At 35.4% G+C, this 23,731-nt stretch overlaps 1 protein-coding gene across 3 annotated transcripts in view; it reads right to left on the bottom strand.

Annotated features, from left to right (window-relative positions):
- Window positions 1-18,310, bottom strand: part of capt (adenylyl cyclase-associated protein 1) — a 317,169-nt gene extending 298,859 nt beyond the window's left edge. The window contains exon 1 of one of the 3 annotated variants that reach the window (XM_069815848.1): window positions 17,369-18,310. In XM_069815848.1, the coding sequence (XP_069671949.1) occupies window positions 17,369-18,161 (793 nt within the window). In that variant the 5' untranslated portion in view covers window positions 18,162-18,310. The remainder of the gene's footprint in view (window positions 1-17,368) is intronic. The other 2 variants (XM_069815858.1, XM_069815867.1) reach the window with 2 other exon arrangements.
- Between the last annotated feature and the right edge of the window lie 5,421 nt (window positions 18,311-23,731).

Raw genomic sequence — 23,731 nt, 5'->3', positions numbered from 1 at the left:
TGAGAAATCAACGGGGGACGTTTTATAGTGCATATAATTCGGGGGGGGGGGGGGATTAGTGCATATTTCTCAAATATTTGCTCCGGCAGCACTGTGAAAATTTGCAATTAACATTTCCGTAAAACTTAGAATAATAATAATAATAATAATAATAATAATAATAATAATAATAATAATAATAATAATAATGGATTTATTTAACCTGGCAGAGTTAAGGTCGTAAGGCCTTCTCTTACACTCAACCAGGATTAAAACTTGCTTACATAGTTGAACATAAAACTGGATCGGAATTAAGTAATTACATAATGATGCAATTTAGGTAAATAATGAGATCAAAAGAGGTAGTTACATAAAAATTTACCTCTTAAAATAAAAATAAACATAGTCGAATACATATTAATGTTGTTAGAATCAAATACGAATCACATAAAAACAGAAGCCGATAATTCAATAAAAAAAATGTACACAGTAAAAATAAAAATAAACATATTAGTATACATATTAGTATTAGATTACAATTAAGTAGGATTTAAATAATTAGCTAAACCAGAAACCGACAATTGAATAGAATGTACACAAAAAAAATCGATTAATAATAAAAAAAACAACATAGTGGGATACATATTGGCGTTAAGTGATAAATGAACACGATTTACATTATTACACAATAAAAATAAGGAAAAAAATAAAAATAAATACAGTGGAACACATTCCATTAAATATTTGCAACGCGTTAGGTCTGGCAACTCATCATAAGATATTTTTCTAATGTTTTACATTTAAAGAAAATTAAAGTTCGGCAGCCTTGACTTCAGGCGGCAGAGAATTCCAGTGACGTGAAGTAGCAACAGTGAAAGATAAAGAATAGAATGTACTGCAATTTAAATAAAATACTATAAATGACAATCAAATTGTAGGAACCGTAATGTACTGTAGATCTAATCTAGAGTTCTAAAGTATATCACGTCTAATCTCCCTTCCTGATAACAAAACAACTTGGTTACGACACTCGTTTATAATGCACCATTTAAATACCCTGGATAACGTTAGAACCAAGTTCTACTATACTTCGAAATGGAGTAATATGTCTTTATTTTTCCCTAACCTATCCTTTGCCACATTTGCATATTACAGCAGTTAAGAAGAGAAGAAGGGTTCAGAGCCATAGTGGGCCAAGCGCCATATGTTAAAAACTGAGAAAACAAGGGTTAAAATTAAGTGAATACTATAATTCAATTAAACATACAGCAAGTAATATAAATTATGCACATTAAAACTAAATGATATGTCAATTTTCATTAAACTATGGCATTCACTTAACTTGAACCCTTGCTTTCTCCGTTTTTAATAAATGGCGCTTGGCCCACTATGGCTCTGAACATTTCAGATCTTCATGTGAAAAGTTGTACTCACGTTTAAGTTTGAAGCGTCCTACACTCATTCACTGTATAAAATTATGATACGCCCCACAGATTTTCTTAACTTTACAACGATAATATAGAAAGACCAATTTATAGCGCACGTCGATGCAATAAGTTATCGACGAACACTGCGTGACTGCACAATAGTGCCTATCATCCATTCCAAGGCGATGATTTGTTACACAATTAGACAGAGAAATTTTGTAGTGGAAAATTATACGACAAATGAAAAAATATACAGAGAGAACCGTAAGTAATGTCATTAATTTCAGAGAGTTATTCTTTGAGATACAGTATTTCAAGCAAAAAAGTTTAATAAAAAATTGCTCGTCTTTACTTTCTTTTCGAGATAAAAATTGTTTTATATAAAACATTTCATAGTGCGTTTTGGGAAAGCCATTGATTGAATTCTAAATATACGCTCAGTCAGTTTAAGACGGCAGGGTATTATGATAATAAGTTATTGAAAGAATTTTAGTTTTGTCATCTAATGTGCAGACATTTGATCCGAACAAAATAACTTCGTAAAATTATTCATTTTAAAAACGAAACGTTGCATTTGTTCATATCAAATTTCTGCACATTTAAAAGACAAAACTAAAATTCTTTCAATCATTTATCATCATTATATACTGCTCTCATAAACTGGCTGAATACATTGGGAATTAGTTCAATAGCTCTCCCAAAACACGCTATGAAATATTTCATATAAAACAATGTTCATATAAAAAAGAAAGCAAAACCGAGGATAATTCTATTAAACTTTTCTGTTTGAAATATCTCAACGAATTGAAATTGATATCACTTACGTTTCACCCTGTATACTGTATACAGAGCGTTCCAGAATCGCCGTCCACATTTGAATAACGGACAACCCAAACCACGCCAACTGGGATGGGTAAAGTTGAAGGTTCTACAACTTTTAATATTTAAATAATAGCCTTCAATTATTTCGTACAGAGGAGTGTTCATTAATATCAGAATATATTATGACACAATATTTCAGTAAATACAAAATAAAATAAACCTTAATTGAATGTAACTTCCATCACACATGATGCTCCTTCAAAATGCATCCAATACGTCTGTTACAACATGTTGTCTTGTGATTACGTAGTTCTGCGGGTAGTTATTATAGGCCTACCTAGTGTAGAGATATCTACATTGCCTTACTCATTACTCTTATGAAGTAATATTCTTGTCATAACTCATTTCTGAAAGCCGGCTAACCGTACAGTATTACTTAACACAAAATTTAAAAAGCACTCTTTTAAAATGATCAATTTTCAGATAAGACCCATCTTCCTGTGTCGTTCGTAAACACTGGACCAGTTGTCATTACAGCGCAAGTTCAGAGCTAAAGTGTTGAGCTTTAAGTCAACACAGAACAGACAAAAGACATTACGGTCTTGCCGGAGATAACCTCTACTTCGTCGGAAATTAAACCCGTATTGACTGGGTTTATAAAGCCGCAAAGCTTCGGCTGCTGTGGATTAACTTAGACAGGATTTTTAATAAAGTACGGGTAACTAACTGCACTTGGTAACATAGCCAGACGTCATTTATTAACAAAAAATAAGATAGAGCTGTTTATATTAAATGCTCAGACGTCCTGATTCCGCTAAACAATAACTTTAATATAAAACTACAAAAATCAACATCAAAATTCAAATAAGATCTTCTAATATCGTGCAGACAGTAACAATAAAACTATAAAAACATTGAAAATTCGAATAGGATCTTCAAATATCGTGCAAACAGCAACACTAAAATTATAAAAACATAGAAAATTCAAATAGGATCTTCTAATATCGTGCAGACAGCAACACTAAAACTATAAAAAACATAGAAAATTCAAATAGGATCTTCTAATATCGTGCAGACAGCAACACTAAAACTATAAAAACATAGAAAATTCAAATAGGATCTTCTAATAACGTGCAGACAGCAACACTAAAACTATAAAAAAACATAGAAAATTCAAATAGGATCTTCTAATATCGTGCAGACAGCAACACTAAAACTATAAAAACATAGAAAATTCAAATAGGATCTTCTAATAACGTGCAGACAGCAACACTAAAACTATAAAAACATAGAAAATTCAAATAGGATCTTCTAATAACGTGCAGACAGCAACACTAAAACTATAAAAACATAGAAAATCCAAATAGGATCTTCTAATAACGTGCAGACAGCAACACTAAAACTATAAAAACATAGAAAATTCAAATAGAATCTTCTAATAACGTGCAGACAGCAACACTAAAACTATAAAAAAAACATACAAAATTCAAATAGGATCTTCTAATAACGTGCAGACAGCAACACTAAAACTATGAAAACATAGAAAATTCAAATAGGATCATCTAATAACGTGCAGACAGCAACACTAAAACTATAAAAACATAGAAAATTCAAATAGGATCTTCTAATAACGTGCAGACAGCAACACTAAAACTATAAAAAACATACAAAATTCAAATAGGATCTTCTAATAACGTGCAGACAGCAACACTAAAACTATAAAAAACATACAAAATTCAAATAGGATCTTCTAATATCGTGCAGACAGCAACACTAAAACTATAAAAAACATACAAAATTCAAATAGGATCTTCTAATAACGTGCAGACAGCAACACTAAAACTATAAAAAAAACATACAAAATTCAAATAGGATCTTCTAATAACGTGCAGACAGCAACACTAAAACTATGAAAACATAGAAAATTCAAATAGGATCATCTAATAACGTGCAGACAGCAACACTAAAACTATAAAAACATAGAAAATTCAAATAGGATCTTCTAATAACGTGCAGACAGCAACACTAAAACTATAAAAAACATACAAAATTCAAATAGGATCTTCTAATAACGTGCAGACAGCAACACTAAAACTATAAAAAACATACAAAATTCAAATAGGATCTTCTAATATCGTGCAGACAGCAACACTAAAACTATAAAAACATAGAAAATTCAAATAGGATCTTCTAATAACGTGCAGACAGCAACACTAAAACTATAAAAAACATAGAAAATTCAAATAGGATCTTCTAATATCGTGCAGACAGCAACACTAAAACTATACAAACATAGAAAATTCAAATAGGATCTTCTAATAACGTGCAGACAGCAACACTAAAACTATAAAAACATAGAAAATTCAAATAGGATCTTCTAATACCGTGCAGACAGCAACACTAAAACTATAAAAACATAGAAAATTCAAATAGGATCTTCTAATAACGTGCAGACAGCAACACTAAAACTATAAAAACATAGAAAATTCAAATACGATCTTCTAATAACGTGCAGACAGCAACACTAAAACTATAAAACATAGACAATTCAAATAGGATCTTCTAATAACGTGCAGACAGCAACACTAAAACTATAAAAACATAGAAAATTCAAATACGATCTTCTAATAACGTGCAGACAGCAACACTAAAACTATAAAAACAGAGAAAATTCAAATAGGATCTTCTAATATCGTGCAGACAGCAACACTAAAACTATAAAAACACAGAAAATTCAAATAGGATCTTCTAATAACGTGCAGACAGCAACACTAAAACTATAAAAACATAGAAAATTCAAATAGGATCTTCTAATATCGTGCAGACAGCAACACTAAAACTATAAAACATAGAAAATTCAAATAGAATCTTCTAATAACGTGCAGACAGCAACACTAAAACTATAAAAACATAGAAAATTCAAATAGGATCTTTTAATAACGTGCAGACAGCAACACTAAAACTATAAAAACATAGAAAATTCAAATAGGATCTTCTAATATCGTGCAGACTGCAACACTATAACTATAAAAAAATAAAAAATTCAAATCGGATCTTCTCATATCGAACAGGTAATTTTTGTATCAACAGCTACACAACTACAAAAATTAACACACAACATTTAAATCGCAACACTAAACTTATAAAAAATCAACATAGAATATTTAAATCGGATCTTCTGATATCGTACAAACAGCAACACAAAGCTTATAAAAATGAGGAAAGAAAATTTAAGTCGAATTTTCTGATATCGTACAGACTAAACTTATAAAAATAAACATAGAAAATATAAATAGAATCTTCTGATATCGTACAGACAGCAAGACTAAACCTATAAAAATGGATATAGAAAATTCAAATTGGATCTTCTGATATCGTACAGTCAGCAACACTAAATCTATATAAAAAAATCAACACAGAAAATTTTGATAGGAACATCTGATAACATACAGACAGCAACATAAAGCCTATAAAAACCAACATAGAAAATTCAAATAGGATGATATGGCACAGACAGCAGCACTAAACCTATAAAAATCAACACAGAAAATTTAGACCGGATCATCTGATATCAAATTAAAAACAACATAAAACCTATAAAAATCAACATAGAAAATTTAAATCAGATATGATATCGCACAGACAGCAACACTAAACCTATAAAAATTGAACACATAAAAAGTAGATGTGATCATCTGATATCGTACAAACAGCAATACAAGACTCATACAAATCAACATACAAAATTTAGATCTGATCTTATGATATCGTACAGGCAGCAACACTAAACCTATAAAAAATCAATACAGAAAATTTAGATCTGATCTTATGATATCGTACAGAGAGCAACACTAAACTTATAAAAATCGGATCTTCTGACATCGTACAAAAAACAGCAACACAGAGCCTATAAAAATCAATGCAGAAAATTTAAATCTGATCTAATGATATCGTACAGACAGCAACACTAAACTTATAAAAATCGGATCTTCTGATATCGTACAAAAAACAGCAACACAGAGCCTATAAAAATCAACGCATAAAATTTAAATCTGATCTAATGATATCGTACAGACAGCAACACTAAACTTATAAAAATCGGATCTTCTGATATCGTACAAAAAACAGCAACACAGGGCCTATAAAAATCAACGCATAAAATTTAAATCTGATCTAATGATATCGTACAGACAGCAACACTAAACTTATAAAAATCGGATCTTCTGATATCGTACAAAAAACAGCAACACAGAGCCTATAAAAATCAACGCATAAAATTTAAATCTGATCTAATGATATCGTACAGTCAGCAACACTAAACTTATAAAAATCAACACATAAAATTTAAATCGGATCTTCAGATACCGTACAGACAATTATGTAGCTATACAAGGTCTGAAGAGATCACAATTTCCCGCGTTCTGTACATTAATTCAATGTGTAAACATTCTTACACTAATAAAACAGCAGTAACAAATCTAAAAAAATCAACATAGGAAACTCAGATGGGATCTACACTAGATCTCAAATGATCAGAAGTCTAAGCCTAGAGTTTCGCTTACTAGCAGGCGTAGCTCAGGCGGTAGCGCGTTTGCCTGCTGATCCGAAGTTGCGCTCGGGCTTGGGTTCGATTCCCGCTTAGGCTGATTACTGTTTGGGTTTCTTCCAAGATTTTCTCCAACCGTAAGGCGAATATCAGGTAATCTATGGCGAATCCTCGGTCTCATCTCACCAAATACCATTTCAATATCACCAATCCCATCGACGCTAAATAAACTAGTTGATACAGCGTCGTTAATTAACCTAGTTAAAAGAAGTTCCGCTTACTGAACGTACACACACCCTGATCTTCATAAACAGCAATACAGTTATAAGATTCAACGTACAGAATTCAAATCACATTGTACGGGTAATTTTTATAGCTACCCTGGGTCTCAAATGATTACCGGTAAAACTCCCAGAGTTACAGGTATTGTACTAAATGCACGGAGACCCTCAATAAAACTAGAAAAATGAAAATAAAATTCAGATTATAGCCAGATTATTTTAATACGGAATTAGTCATAGATACTTCTGGTATATCAATAAATGGGGATGGAAGTAATAACCAAATATGAAGTTTAACAGACAGGAAAAATGCACCAAAACATTTAATTAAATGCCAAGGCAAATCCGATAAAACGATACTGCATATTGAATGAACTAATAATATTAATAATTTAAAATATTTATTTTCTACAAATATGATCGCATATCGGATTCTAAGCCGGTACAGATAATACCACCGCCAAAGAGTAATTTACGGAAATTACGACGAATAATATGTGGAAAATTAACATTTTTTGAATAAAAAATATTACACTCTCTAAAACCTGTTCGCCTTGCGTATTAAATGAATGTTGCGACTATATAATTGAAGACATTATTACAAAAACAACCCTTGTCAAAATTGTTATTTTACAGGAGAACAATAAAAATAAATAGAACAACACATGTCAGCTGTTTCCGTACAACTGGTGTTTATCCTTGTGGCTATTGCACCTGACATGAGTCATTTTTGGAATCTATAAACATTTAAAATAGTAGCAAATGTGTCCTTAACTCAATTTAATTAAAAATGACTAGGGCTATTTTTGTAATAATGTCTTCAATTGTAAGTCGTCGGCATACAGGTGATGTTTACAGTATTCTATTACATTTGTTATAATTGATGTTAAGTACAGTATTTAAATAAAAAAAAATAAATTACCATGCCAACGAGAAATGTTTCCGCCTCTCTAAATGTTTATCAATTCGAACACTAACGTTCAAACAAATCTGTAATCGGTCTAATATAACGACTGTTGTCTCTAAACCAGGCCTGCACAAGGTTTGCGCTCTCAGAGCCGGCTCACAGCTCATGAGCGGAATAAAGGTATTTGCTGCACTCTGTATAGGCCTAAGGGTGGACTGAAAGAAGTGGTGATCTCGTACAAAATATACACAAAAGGAAATACAATACTAGTAAAAGTGTTTATGAAATGAATTCCCGTTCAATATTTGCAAAACTATCTTGGACTATTATTAATTAATAAAGAAATATTTATTTTACAGAAATAATAAAATTCTATAGCTACTTAAATGTACAATATCATTTTGTTATATTTTTATTTATCAGTAGCCTGCATCAAAACGAGGTTTTATGCTGTTGGTAGCTGAAAGGAACAGTAGTCTACTGATCATAATGAAACATCAGTTACAGATGTTCGATGTCTGCCTTTATTAAAGTTGATTATAGAAAATAGTAAAGTTGCTCACAAATATAAATGTTGAGCCTAACATAGCAATCATTTTCACAACCAGCCTCTGTAGTCGTGGATATTATTGCTAATGTTTAGTCTTGTTAAACTCAACCAGGCTAGTAGTATTATTCAAACGATCTTTAGCCCTTAGGTCACATTGAAGATCAATAAGTTCGAGCTGTAAATCGTTAAATGTTATGTTCCGTCTTTTAGATTCCTCCATACTGTACTGTAGCAGTAGGTAAGCAACGTGAAACAGTTACTGAGAATAGGCCTACACACTGCACTCCACTAGATAACTGAGTGGTCGTTTCCCTCTCCTCTACCTATAGCAAATCTATGTCATTCTGACGTATCTTCCTCTCCGTTTCGGCGAGCGGTAAACACAGCTCTCCCGCTCCGAAGAAGCTAGCGCTCGAGCGCTGTTTGTGCAGGTATACTCTAAACAAAGTTTACAGCATGTTTCGAATCCTACAAATTGCGACCAGCATTTAGCATTCCAGTAAACTCTTCCGGTGCGTGTGGCTCTTGTTGATGATGTCATACCTACTAGTATGTGAGTTCTGGTTAGTGAAAGATCACAGGAATCGAATGTCAGCGTTATCTTCAGGGGAGTATACAGTCTGGCACCAACATAAGCATTCGGGGAAAGCCGCAATGGGGGCGGCACGGCTTTGATACAGATGATGTTTTATATGCATACAATGCGCGTGACGCGGCTGGACTTGTGAAGTCTTGCCGACGAAAACAATATTATTCACACCAAGAGGAAGAAAGAATGGAGAATATGAGAGATGTAATTTTATTTATATGATTCGTGATGTAACAGTGACTGCTATGCAACAAGAATCAATAAATTCGTCCAAAAATTTTCACTCTTTACCTTCTCTTATATAAAATGTTCATGCTATGCGTGTCCTCTCTGTAACAAAGTAGAATATACAACTACTAAAAAAAAAAAGTGGAGAGCTGACGAAGTCTCTGCAAGATGTATTTTAATTAGGTGCTGTGCGGGGAGGTATTGAAGAATGGAGCACCGCTCTTCCTAGAACTGACCAGAGATAAGATATGAGTTTTGACCCTTATGACACTAAACAGATGACATCACTGTCAGCACATAGTGTTTAATCATACTGTGGCTGAATTACAGTGTTGCCAACTGGACGGAATTTCAACGTAGCGGACGGGGAAAGAATTGCTTTGACGGATGACGGATTTTCTTGGCGGAATTTACGATTTATATCATTTTACCTTTTTTTTAGGTGCTGCCATTTTAATTGTTTAATTTTGGGACGATTTTACTATTTCTTTGAACAGCCCTACTTGTGCCATACCATGTTAAAGAATCCCGTTTCAGATTTCCTCGTAATCAATTCAGAAGTTGACGAATTATTATTATTTTAATCAAGATTGCTAAGTAAATTGTGTTAAAATTTGCTTTTTATTTGTATATAGATATATTGAGTGGGTCTTTTTTTTATTCTGACGGATTTACAGGTGTTAAACTGACGGGGATACAATTTATGTGTTGGCAACACTGGGCTCATAATATCAGATAGCTTGAGACTAACTCTGTGTGGGTGTGTTGTATAAGTTGAAACTGTTTGTTTATATTTTAAAAGTTGATCGAATGTTTTCAAGTTGGTTAGTTACTGTAATGTAGTTATAGTTCGCGCAAGGAAAGATTACCGAAAAACAGTGATGGCGTTACTGCCTGTTTTGACGTGTATGTAGGCACGCCGAGGGAGCGCGAGATGCGGGCCGATGGAAGTACTGCCTCTTCCAAGAAGATGAACAGATGGGGGACATCGTTTGTGGAAATGAAGAGCGTAGTAAGAGAAAAATTCGAAGCGAATTAAACGCGCAACATTATGTTTACGAATAAAAATAAGACACGTATTCACATGCAGTCCACACCTGTGGAGTAACGGTCAGCGCGTCTGGCTGCGAAACCAGGTGGCCCGGGTTCGATTCCCGGTCGGGGCAAGTTACTTGGTTGAGGTTTTTTCCGGGGTTTTCCCTCAACCCAATATGAGCAAATGCTGGGTAACTTTCGGTGCTGGACCCCGGACTCATTTCACCGGCATTATCACCTTCATCTCATTCAGACGCTAAATAACCTAAGCTGTTGATAAAGCGTCGTAAAATAACCTACTAAATAAATAATTCACATGCAGTGGAACTGAAACTAAAACCGTAATGTAGCTATCACAATGCAAGACTGATTCTATCGATGTTGTTTCTCTTCCGACTGCACTCTTGAATATCATTCAAGTTATCTCGTGACCTTTCCTGTCGCCCCCTCTTCCTTTTCGAATTGTTTCGTTCGCATTCCTGTCGTCGGTAATCCCTGCTTGCGAGTCCTATAGGGCTATTCCATATGAAATCGATCAGTAAAAAAACCTCGCATTTTTTAATACTCTAATTTTTTCCTATTTATACAAGGTGCTGAGGACAGTGCATTTAAAAAAATATACTATCGAAAGTCAAACGGTTTTCGTACTATTCAGCGACAAATTTAGCGTATTTTATAAAAACAAGCCTCTTTCGGCGCTTAGAACTCTGGAACCGTTTACTGCAGAACATTGAACGGCAGCTCATTTTGAAGCTGACATTTGGTAGATTATGTTAAGAAGTAATCCTTGTTTTCATTGTATACAGAGAGACAGATAATCTGATTTTACTTACTTTTAGGCTTTTTGCCCATTTGTAAACATGTAAAAAATATTGAGAAAAAACCTTGCATTATTAAGAGGGATTCGGCATTGTTTCCTTAGTGGCTCGGCAATAAGTTTCGAGGGTATTAAATAAATTATATTCACACGCCTGGACTTGAACAGCGCAGTACCGCACGAACTGACCGAGAGATGAAGATAAGCGAGCGTTGGGCGTCATTTTACTCCTGTGTTTATGAAAACTTGTGATAAAGCTAGTCCAGCTATGCGCTACTAGACGAAACATGACGTGTTTATTGTCTTCTGGCCTTGCTTGCCTAGGCTAGCTCCCGCCTCAGTCAGCTGGTTAGTTCACGCGCGTACTATTTATTTTCTTTATTTGATATTTTCAATACTTTCTTATCAACGTACCACCAGTAAAAAATATGTGTTTATTTGTACTTTCAATGCGGAATCTAACCAGATATTTTAAAAATATTTTTTCGTGGGCAAAGGCGTCTTAATGTAGAAAAATCTAAATTTCTCCATTTCCATAAAAAGTAAGAAAAACTGTTTACATGTCAATATAAACTTTAACTTCTCAGCATCAAAATAAACCATGATTTTGATCACTGGGTGAAAGGGTTTCGGAGCCACAACAGTTTAAAGTTGCTAATTTTATGAAAATACGATAAATTTAAATATTTTTAACTTAAACACTATGAAGTTCTGATGCCTCAAACTTTGCACAAAGCATTGTATCACAGTTGTCAACGGACAGAAAAAGTTTCACTGTATTTAAAAATTGCAAGGTCAATTTTCTCTATATTTCGGTCGATTTGAGATGAAATGTGTCATATCATTTTCTGCGAGCAAGAGTGGCGTTACTCTGGCTGTTGCCTGGTGTAGGAATGGCATTACGCCACAGTCCTACCAGAGCTGATCTCTGAGCTCTCCACATTAGTAAGGTGTATAAAAATTAATACTGTCTGGTTAAAATTTGGGATAATTCAACAGAAAACGTTGATCAATATGACGGACATCAATAACATCGTCGAGGATCATAGACAGGTTAGGTTAGGTTTGGTTTATTGAGGTTTTTAGTATGCCTTGCGTAATTTCTACGTTCCTTTCTTGGCATACCAAAAACCTGAACAAACCAAACCTAACCTGTCACTGATCCTTGATGACGTCCGCCGTATCGGCTAACGTTTTCCACCGAATTACCAAATTTGGTAATGAAGAAAATTTGAAATATCTTAGAAAGCATGATGAAAGATATTCAGATAGTCAATACAATATGATATAATATAATATTGTTTTATTTGATGTTCGGTCTAATTAACATATCACAATTTAAAAAAATTAATGACATTTACGTATGTAATGATCATTGGTATTATGAAACTTAAGCAAACGTTTTCGCTCTTCGGGCATCATCAGGCATTTTTTATACAATATCTTGTACATTTTATGTCTTGTGGAATGTGTACAAACTAATTAAAACACAACCTATAATATATATGTCATAATTTAAATGTAAGACATACAGGTCAGCTACAATTTTATTTATACATTAATTTTATACCTGTAATTTATATTTTAGATCGTTAATCATCACAAGTTTATCTCAAATAGTTGGTTCAACATTATATTATAGGTTGTGTTTTAATTAGTTTGTAGAGATTCCACAACAAGACATAAAATGTACAACATATTGTATTAAAAAAATGCCTGATGATGCCCGAAGGGCGAAAACGTTTGCTTAATTTTCATAATACCAATGATCATTTACATATGTAAATGTCATTGATTTTTTTAAACTGTGATATGTCAATTAGACTGAACATCAAATAAAACAATGTTATATTATATCAAGAAAATTTGAGTTTGTCTTCTTCTAGATCATGGAATTTTAAAAAACTTGCCTGGAATGACAACTGCCATTGTTTTAAAGAATAACAAACTTTTAATTTTCAAGAATAATTTACAAATAAACTTAAATACAACATTCAAATCGTCATGATAACCAGCATTTGCAACACCAATATTTTCAGAAAGATACAAGCCATTTGGTAGTCATTCTTTCCGACCAACATTATTATTTCTATAAAATGAAACTCGATACACATTCGTATGTGTACCACCGTCCCACTCACTTTCCACTGCGTCATGGGTGTCGCATTACTTTCATCTAAATAAATTACCTGGTATTCTTTCGAAAGCAACTCGTTAAATTAGAAAAAAAATATTTGTGTCGCCAACTGGCAATGGTTGCACCTTTTAACGATATACTTCATTAGTTAACGTTTTAAATATGAATCTTATTACGGTCACTAGTTCACGTAGTAATTTCCATAAGGTGTCTAGCAATTCTGTGATTGTCGATTAAGTCCACTACAATAAATAATTTTTTTTGATTTCCCGACAAACTAAATCACACGAAAATTGACAATTTTATTTTGTAAAAATTTCTATAGCTTATTTCTTTTCATTTCAGACGTTTAGTTTCACTCTTTTCGTAATACAACGTTGCTTACTGTTTTCCTGTTCAATTCCACAATGTCTGCTATTTCGTTAATGGACCATTCTAGTTATATAGACACCAGCATTCAACAACGAATTTTCAAACTGTTTAGAATAAGGATAATGCAATGCTAACTTCTTTCTTAGACATGAATTTCTTGATTTTTTAGGAGAGAAACTTGGGTGGGTGCGGAGTGATTTCATGATCAGTGGACGCACTACACTAAAAATAAACGAGATTCGTGTGGCTCTTGCGACGAGGACCAATGATCGCTTTAACTTAAGGGTCAAAGTATACTTATGCTCCCTCACAGCTGAAGTCATTGACCTATGCCAAGAAGAGATTATGTTCAACAAAGGCTCTGACTGTCTAGCGGAGATAGCGATTAAAAAGATCTTTACCGAGCAGGATTTCAAATGCAAATTCAAATGCGGGTGTTTGACCATAACCCCCCCCCCTACAAAAAAGTAAATTTCAAACAAATGCTCATCACCAGGGAACGGATTTATATGGACTAAAAATATATGAAATATGTAAATATATATGTAGTTATTTTTACCAAAATATGGAATTAAATATGGATTTTTACCAAAATATCGAATTAAATATGGACTTAAAATTATAAAAAAATGACTATGTACGTTAAATATTGGTACATTTTAATCAAACTAAACAAAAAATATAATGGACGTACCTTATCTTCCAATGTAGTTTCAACAAAACACAATTTTTATTGTCTGTTACCATAACAATAGGTTACAAACATTTCTTTCAAGTGCTGAAAAGTGAATCTTCTTCTATTGTCTCTGAGGATAGATTTATACTGACTAAAAGAGCGTTCGACGTCACAAGAAGTAACTGGTACATAATTCAATTTCACAATGTCTGCTGGGGATAAGTCCAAGTTAATCTTCACTGTTGATTCACCACTCATCACAGCAACAACCTTTTGTAGTTCTTCATATCCAGGGTTTTTTGAAAGTACAGTGTCCACCTTAGCTCTTACTGCATCTGCAACTTTACCTCTACCACGATTCAGTTGTTCCACAGTATTATTTATAATTTCAAAACTTTCAGATAGTGAAAGGTGCCTATTTTGGAGACTTTTGAGCGTTTTTATGATGCATGAAAATGTATGCTGAATGTGAGCTAAGTCATTCTTCACACTTATGTCACAGGTAACTGTTTTCGCAGTATCAATTGAGACTGCATCTTCAGAGTCCAATGCAAGGAGAACATTGTTAATAGAGTCTATATGTTCGGCATAATATTCAACTGCTTCTAGCCATGTACCCCATCTAGTTAAAATTGGCTTTGGTGGCAATGGAATTTCAGGGTACATTTCTTTCAACACGTTAACTCTACTGGGAGCTTTGAGAAATACTTTTTTCACTGATGAAATCAACAAATCTACTTTAGGGAAATTGTCTCTGACCACTTCTGCCACACGATGAAATGCATGCGCCACACAAGTAAAATGAGTCAATTTAGGATATACAACAGATAATGCTTGTCCAGCTTTGACCATATAAGGGGCAGCATCGCTAATAAAGAATAACACATTATCGTACATAATACCCTTTGGCCACAGGATACCCATAGCTTCGTTGAACAGTTTAACTATAGTTTTGTTATTGCACTTTTCTAGAACATCACAATGTAAAAGAATTCGTTCAGAATATTGTTCACTTAACAAACCGATAACTACATTACCAACAAGTCTACCTTCTTTGTCGGGAGTCTCATCAATGGAAACCCAAATTGAACTATCTTTAATTTCATCTCTTATCTTCTGTATTGTCTCATCGTAGATGGATGGAGCATACGTCTTCCTAAGTGTTGACTCATCCGGGATTGTATGTTGAGTATATTTTTCAAGGAATTCCCTGAAGACCTTATTCTTTAGTTTGTAGAGAGGAATATCAGCAGAGATGAGAGAACGGCACAGGTCGATGTTAAACTCAGATCTTACATTCGATGTTGTTGGTTGTGTTAAAAACAATTGTCTCTGCTTGGAATTTAGTTGTTTGTTGGCCTGATGTTTACTAGTTGTAATGTGTTGTTGCACCAGGAACTTTTGTGTAGATGATACTGCACACTGACACAAATTACAAAATAATATTTTATTGTCAGTTGATAAACCATCTTCTTTAAATTCTGAAATGTAACTTGTTAGTTTTGATTTTAAATTGACTGAATGACGTACTTTTGGCATATTTACCGTCTTTATAGTATGATTTACAAAACTGAACCTATGTGTACTCTGACTGGCATTTAACTGTTGAGCTGCACAACTGAAGTCTGTTAAAAATTTTAAATTAAATTAATACAGTTTTGTAACTTACTTTCCCATTGTTGATAGGACTGCTAATTTTCAAATAACTCTGATGTTAAAGGGATTACTGAACATGTGTTTAAATCTCTATTGTTGAAATGTATTTTTAAAAGTTAATGGAATTTTGTTTTGTTTTATTGTTAAACCTAATATAATATGGACTGTTTTATATGAAATATGGAAAATATATGGAAATTAACGAAAATATGTACTAAACTCTAAAATATGGAAAAATATGGAAAATAAAAGTAGGATTTTTCAACCCTACACATTGTGAAACATAAAGATAATGCAAAATATAAATTATATTAGCTTTATAAGTAAATATGTATTTACATATAAATCCTTTCCCTGCTCATCACGCTTCTCCATTAACAGTCAAATGCTGATAGTCAAAACCATATGAAGAGTTTACGGGAAAAATTATGAATGCCACAGTTTTCTTAAGGTTGATGTCATTATCTAATTCATTGGATCACTGCGAAATTTAATGTTGTTCTTATGAAAAATGGTAAAAAGGAGAATTATCACCACGAATACAGTAATCCTTTCGGTCAATGTAGAGTATCCACCGCCCACTGAACGAATATTGGTTAAACGAGCGTTCAGCGACTTCCGCCGATTTTGGAATAGACACCGACGCACTTAGGTTAGGTTAGGTTAGGTTAGTTTAGGCTTTTATTATCCCGTCAAGAAGAAGGTGAAAGCGACTGAGTGTGATTTTTTGTTTTCTATGCTGGCAGTTCATGTGCGTCGGTGTCTAATTCCAAAATCGGCGGAAGTCGCTCAACGCTCGTTTCACCCGAATATTTCACACTTTTACAATTTTCGCAAATCTAATGTAAAAGATTGCCTACACAAGCAACAAGTTATACTAAATGTTTGGGATAAGTGTAAAAAACTGGCCTATGTCTCCTATAGTGGGCGGGACATAAGTAACATTCACCATCCTTTCTTTCATTTTCTATAGAAACAGCACTACATCTTGCAGTTATAGACTCAATTAGATCATTATGTAATCCCTAATAGATATGTGACATTCATCGTTTTTCCCACAAGCTCTTCATATACAAATAACATAAAACACCTCCAAATCAACACTGAAACCTACTGCTACATTAAAGAAATATGGCGATATTCTTCGTTCACGCACGACGATTTTCGTATATAAGTAAGGTAAGTATTTAGGTCGGGCTGGGTGGGCTTACAGCTCTCCCAGTGATACATCAATTTCTACTAATCAATACTATAAATACAAGGCATTTTCAAGGTATTCTTTTATTTATTTATTAGTGGCTGGGACAGAAGAAAGATTCACCCAACTTTGTGCCCAATCTACTCACCACCAGCGACTGTGGGCCCTAAAGGGTCAAAGCGGACCCTATGCTCCGTCCCTGCCTGGTGCGCCTGCAGTAGATCCGAGAAGAAGCGATGGCGCCGCAGGGCCAGTTCGTCTCGCCCTACGGGAGTCGCTGGGGGCTCAGCTGTGCCGCCCCCTTCGCCTACGATTTCATCGTCCTCCTGGGACAGCCATTGTGGCAAGGAGGCCAAGTTGGGGATGCCGCTGCCGCGCTTGGCAGGGTGCGGGGTGGCCAGCAACCCCCTCGCCACGGCGTGCAGTGTCTCGTTGTCCACCTCATCCTCACTCGGAAGACGTGACCGCCTCCCAACCTCCTCCTCCTTCACCAACAACTCGCAGTTCTCGGCCGCGGGCTTCTCGTCAGGAACGGCGACAGACACTTCCTGTTCCGGTCTGACATCTCTCACTGTCTCATCAGCCGCTTCGTTTCCGTCCGTCTCCGCCTTTTGCTGTACTTCGCCGTTCTGTTTTCTTTCTTGTTTCGTAACAGTTTCTTCCACTTTACGCTCTTCTTCCGGGCTTTTCAAGGGGGCGTCATCCGGCTCTGTGATTGTTACGTTCGGCAGTGGAGGTATATTCACGGGCTCCGACGCTTTCACGGGCGACTGTTTCGAATCAACGGCGGTGTTACCCGCATCAACGGGTTTAGAATTTGAGTCCGCGCCGTCCACGATCTTTGCATCTTGTTTAGGGCCGTAAGTCTCCGCTTCTTTATCAACTCCTTCCTCATTTTTGTTAGCCTTAGTGTTTTTACATCCACAACAGTTCTTAAACATATTTCGGCAGTGTGATCACAGTTGTAGGCTACTGACTAGTGTTACGGCACCGGAAAAAAGTATAAAACACACACATACACAAAGAGATTAAAGTTTTATGTAACAAACATGTAGAACTTCGTAACGTGCACTATAAAAGCGAGTAACAATATTACCCGTCGTAGAACAAGAAACAACATCCCACCAGCTCGAAAATCGATGTCGTCTTCACAACACAAGCACGAGGCATTCCTCTACCACAGCACACGCACAAATAGTCACTCGCATTGCAGATTCCGTACACACTTAGTTGGCGCCTGACGCCGAGAAGAATAACCCGCCGTGCATGACAGCTGCATACAAATAAAAACAAATGCACAGCACGTGAGGTTCCAGCTAATCGCACTCCACGAGACAGACTGTCCCCACTCCTACAGTGCAGGGGAAACTATCAGTGCTGGATGCCCTAATGACCTCATACTTCACCTCTCGCCGTCGTCTTCCATCCACCGGTAGCGCCGGGCGGCCCTGCCCCTTCGCAGGCGTGGAGCCATCTGCTGGCTCGGACCCACACTACGTCCCAGAGTTCATGACGCATGGTCCATGCAGCATCCGGGCCGAAGCCGGAGATCTATCCCAATTCGGGTGGGTTCACACAGCGCAGAATTTCGCGTCATTACACTCGAGACTGTTATGTGTTCCACGTGACCAATAATTTCACATTCTGAGGTCCTCGGATAGAAGACGATACTTCAGAAACTCTGGGGGGAGCATAAAAACTTTTCATATAACTTCATGTTTCGCACTTAAAATTTGTTCCGCTCTCACGTACGATATTTCAAGTTGTACATATAACAATAAAAAATACAAACAGTAATAAAACGAAATTGGGTTCTGAGTAATCCGGTGTCTTACTCAGTGGTCTGTAAGGTGCATTATAGCACAACGCTGGTAACGTGACATTATTATTATACAGTAGTGGCAAAAAAAAAAAAACGACACTCGGGAGGAAATTAAACGCAGAATAAATATGGGAAATGCCAGTTATTATTCGGCTGAGAAGCTTTTGTCATCTAGTCTGCTGTCAAAAAATCTGAAGGTTAGAATTTATAAAACAGTTATATTACCGGTTGTTCTGTATGGTTGTGAAACTTGGACTCTCACTTTGAGAGAGGAACAGAGATTGACGGTTTTTGAGAATAAGATTCTTAGGAAAATATTTGGGGCTAAGAGGGATGAAGTTACAGGAGAATGGAGAAAGTTACACAACGCAGACCTGCACGCATTGTATCCTTCACCTGACAACCTGACATAATTAGGAACATTAAATCCAGACTTTGTGATGGGCAGGGGATGTAACACGTATGGGCGAATCCAGAAATGCATATAGAGTGTTAGTTGGGAGGCCAGAGAGGAAAAGACCTTTGGGGAGGCCGAGACGTAGATGGGAAGATAATATTACAATGGATTTGAGGGAGGTGGGATATGATGGTAGGGACTGGATTAATCTTGCTCAGGATAAGGACCAATGGCGGGCTTATGTGAGGGCGGCAATAAACCTCCGGGTTCTTTAAAAGCCAGTAAGTAAGTAAGTGGCAGGAAAAAAAAAAAAAAAAAAAAGGACCGACCCTTCTAGCTGATACAAAAGAATCTTGTGCTGTGTATTGAGTCGAACTGTGGTAATTTCAATTTGGATAGTGAAGCCGGACGTAAGTACTGCTATTTAATGTAAAAATACGCAGTTATCTTTGCCGAATAGAAGTAGAAATGTAACACTGATGCAAGTTGAAAATAAAACTCTCAACGTTTTTTCGTCTGTAAGTTTGAGGCACTGAAGGAAACAAAACACGGTAAAAATCGAACAAATGCAATAAATTTCATTGTTACAATTAATTATACAATATGGATGTATTTTGTGACTAGCAAAATTTGAATCTGTGACTCTGAAATCAGCTACAAAGGTCGGTCCGGTTTTCTTTTTCCCCCACTACTGTACAATCCCAGTGTACCGATTTATATTGTGTAACACAAGTTTATTACACATAGGGATTTGATATGGGAAATCAATAATAATTACTTGTAAATACTATCTTTTCTGTATTTATTTTTATTTATTTATTTATTTAACTTGGTAGAATTAAGACCATGTTTCACGGGAAAATTTTATCAGAGAAAATGTTTATTACTGTACATAAGTACTTACTTATGGCTTTTAGAGAACCCAGAGGTTCATTGCCGTCCTCATATAAGTCAAGCATCGGTCCCTACTCTGAGCAAGATTAATCCAGTCCCTAGCAACATATCCCAACTCCCTCAAATCCATTTTAATATTATCCTCTCATCTACGTCTCGGCCTCCCCAAAGGTCTCTATAACCTCCGGCCTCTCAACTAGCACTCTATATGCATTTCTGGATTCACCCATACGTGCTACATGTCCTATCCATCTCAAACGTCTGGAGTTAATAGGCCTATTTCTATTTATGTCAGTTGAAGAATGCAATGCGTGCAGTTCTGCGTTGTGTAAATTTCTCCATTCTCCTGTAACTTCATACCTCTTAGCCCTATATATTTTCCTAAACACCTTATTGTCAAACACCTTTAACCTTTGTTCCTCTTTCAAAGTGAGAATCCAAGTTTCACAACCGGTAATATAACTGTTTTATAAATTCTAACTTTCAGATTTTTTGACAGCAAACTGTATGACAATAGCATCTCTCAACCGAATAATAACAGGCATTTCCAATATTTATTCTGCGTTTAATTTCCTCCCGAGGGTCATTTATACTTGTTACTGTTGCTCCAAAATATTTTAATTTTTCCACCTCTTCAAAAGATAAATTGCCAATTTTTATATTTAAACTTCGTACCATGTTGTGGTCACAAAATTAACTTATTAAAAAAATACATAGAAAAGCACTGACATCTATTTTATTTTTTAACAGGTTCAGAGGAATTTTATTGCATTTCTTTCTTCTACAGTCAGTTGTTTTTTTTTATTTCTGCTGTATTTAACATAGTTTCACACATCGAGTTTCATGGGGCTCTGGCAGAAATAACACAGAATTAAACAGCACTGTTGACACATTAGAGAAGGAAAAACGCGGAACTAAACAAATTTATATTCTAAAATTTCATTTAATTCCTGTCAACGTATTAAGACAGTAAAATAGTAATTATTTGTGCATTTGTACGTATTTTTTCCTTCCTTATGACATTTTCCTGTGAAACATTCAGGGAAGATAATATTTACAGATAAATGATTTTCTGGTTGAAAATGGCTGGTTTACCCGACATTTGCCTTACGGTTTCGGAAACTCCCAACTGGGTAATCAGCCCACGCGGGAATGGAACCCACGACCGAGCGCAACTTCGTATCGGTAGGCAGGCGCCTCAGCCGACTGAGCTACGCCGGTGACCATTTTCGGTGGCCTTTCAGGCTTTCAGCTGCCACAATGATCGTTGCATCCGAAGTTCGCGGGTTCAAATACGGCCGAAGTCGATGGATTTTGAAGGGGAATAACATCCTTCCCATGGCTTTCTCCGGGACGGAAATAAAGCGGAAAGGCCTATGACGCAGATTTACGGCAAAAAAACGCTATCCATGATAAAGGGCTCCAAATAAAATGTCTGCCACATATCGCCGATGTTGAATATTGACACTGAATAGCCTTCGCAATTGAAAACATCGTTAAATAATAATTATTGAGAGGCAATTTAAGAGCACAGAAAACCAGCAAGATAAGTAGTATGATTTGTAACAATTGTTGTGATAAGTGAGTAGGAATAATGTAATTTTTAGTTAAAAATTGAAAAATAAAATCTATACACAGCAATTCACAACACATTTTTAGCTTCAGAATACTACTTAATTGAAGAAATGATACTCTTGAATAGTTCATCCTTTATCTGTAATATTGTTTTACCCTTAAAACAAAAGAATAAGGGCATTTTACAAACAACTTCAAATTAGTGCAACTCTGAAAATATTGAGATTAGGACACATGTTTGTATTATGACTAGAGCCCGGATGTTTAGACATTTATTTTGGTTAAAATAGGCAGGCATATAGGCACTAAAATAGTAAAAATAGGCAGTGAGATAGGCATTTATTATTCATGGAAACAGACAAAAAAAGACAAATACTTAATAAACTATCCCATACGGTACTCACTTTCCTTGGTTACATGTAACAACAAGATGCCTTTTTAAGTTGTCAACTGTCATAGTGAGCCGCCTGTCAGAGAGAACGTTTTTTTTTTTTGTGGTGGAAAAAGATCTATCTGCTTATACTGAAGTGATTGGAGCAAACTTAAAACAACTTATTTCAGAAAGACTGTCTCTACTTTCTTCCAGAAATCGGGAAAAACCGACTGTGTATTGTCTCAAAAAGAGGGGTGTGAGAAGGGATTAGAGACTTCAAAGTACGCGTGACTTGTGAGTGCAAGCGACAACAGTAACGGGACCTGGAGACTTGCTTTTAATACCTCCCTCATCCCCTTTCTTTCGCTGGCAAACCCCGAAGTGACCTGAGCACCGAATAAAATTCTCAGCAAATATATTTTGTGTGAGGTGAATATATATTTTTAATTTGTACAACCGTTCTTTTTAGTTTTTGATATAATTTATGTGCGGTTTATTTTAAATAAATTAAAAATATAGAAAATGTACAATAACGACGGAAAAAGGCTAAGACAAAAAGGCATTTAACCTTAAAATAGGCAAAAGAGGCAAAATAAAAATTGGGCCTATCGTTCCCAAATGTGTGGAAACGTGTTTATCTCTAATAGGTCTTTCATACATATACTCAGTTTATAAAAGACATTTTGCCTAACATCCGGGCTCTAATTATGACTTTTTTGCTCAGAATGTCTTCGTAAATAAGCTCCATAAGTGGTGGTAAATCCTCGTGAATTACCCTGTATATAAAAAAAACTGTCTATTATACACGGAATATTTCGTAGAGATGTTCTCTCTGTGAATATGTGACAAGCAACTACAATATTCGCAACACGCGAACGCTTCGCAATTGTTAGTTTACATGCACATTTCAAACTTCGTGTAGGACTCTGGGAATTCTGAAGCCTCGTACTTGCAAGAGCAAAACGTTACAATTGTGTTCACAACAAAACATCTTCAAGGCTGTAGGGAAGGAATACAAATTTGTATTGTACAAGTAATGATTTTACAGTGCTTGTCGAGTTTGTTCCAAGTTTCAAACCTCGTAGGTTCGCGAGTCGATGAAAGAGCCACCGCATGTCTTCTCTCAATGGGAATTACATCCAAAGTCCCTGTGTATATTACTGTATGTAGGTAATGTAAGAGAACCCTGACAGAGGCAGTCGGTCTGTAATAGAAACAAATATTTTAATTGTAGATCCATGTCTTTGTTTCTGTGAATTAGGGTTACTAGCTAGCCGGTATTTCATCGGAACGGTAGGAAATTCTGGCGGCTCTCAACATAGACCGGTGGCCGGTATCAACCCCTTACCGGCCCTACTTGTGCCCGATAGTGTTATTAAAAGAGTTTGAGAACTTGTTATAACAGTTTTTATCATATATGATAAAAGGGATTTTTCTCTACTTCGTGAGA

This window comes from Periplaneta americana, chromosome 2 (assembly GCF_040183065.1).
Source record: "Periplaneta americana isolate PAMFEO1 chromosome 2, P.americana_PAMFEO1_priV1, whole genome shotgun sequence".
NCBI classification, from domain to species: Eukaryota; Metazoa; Arthropoda; class Insecta; order Blattodea; family Blattidae; genus Periplaneta; species Periplaneta americana.
The sequence above is the reverse complement of the archived record's forward strand: the minus strand, read 5'-3'. Positions and strand labels throughout refer to the sequence as shown.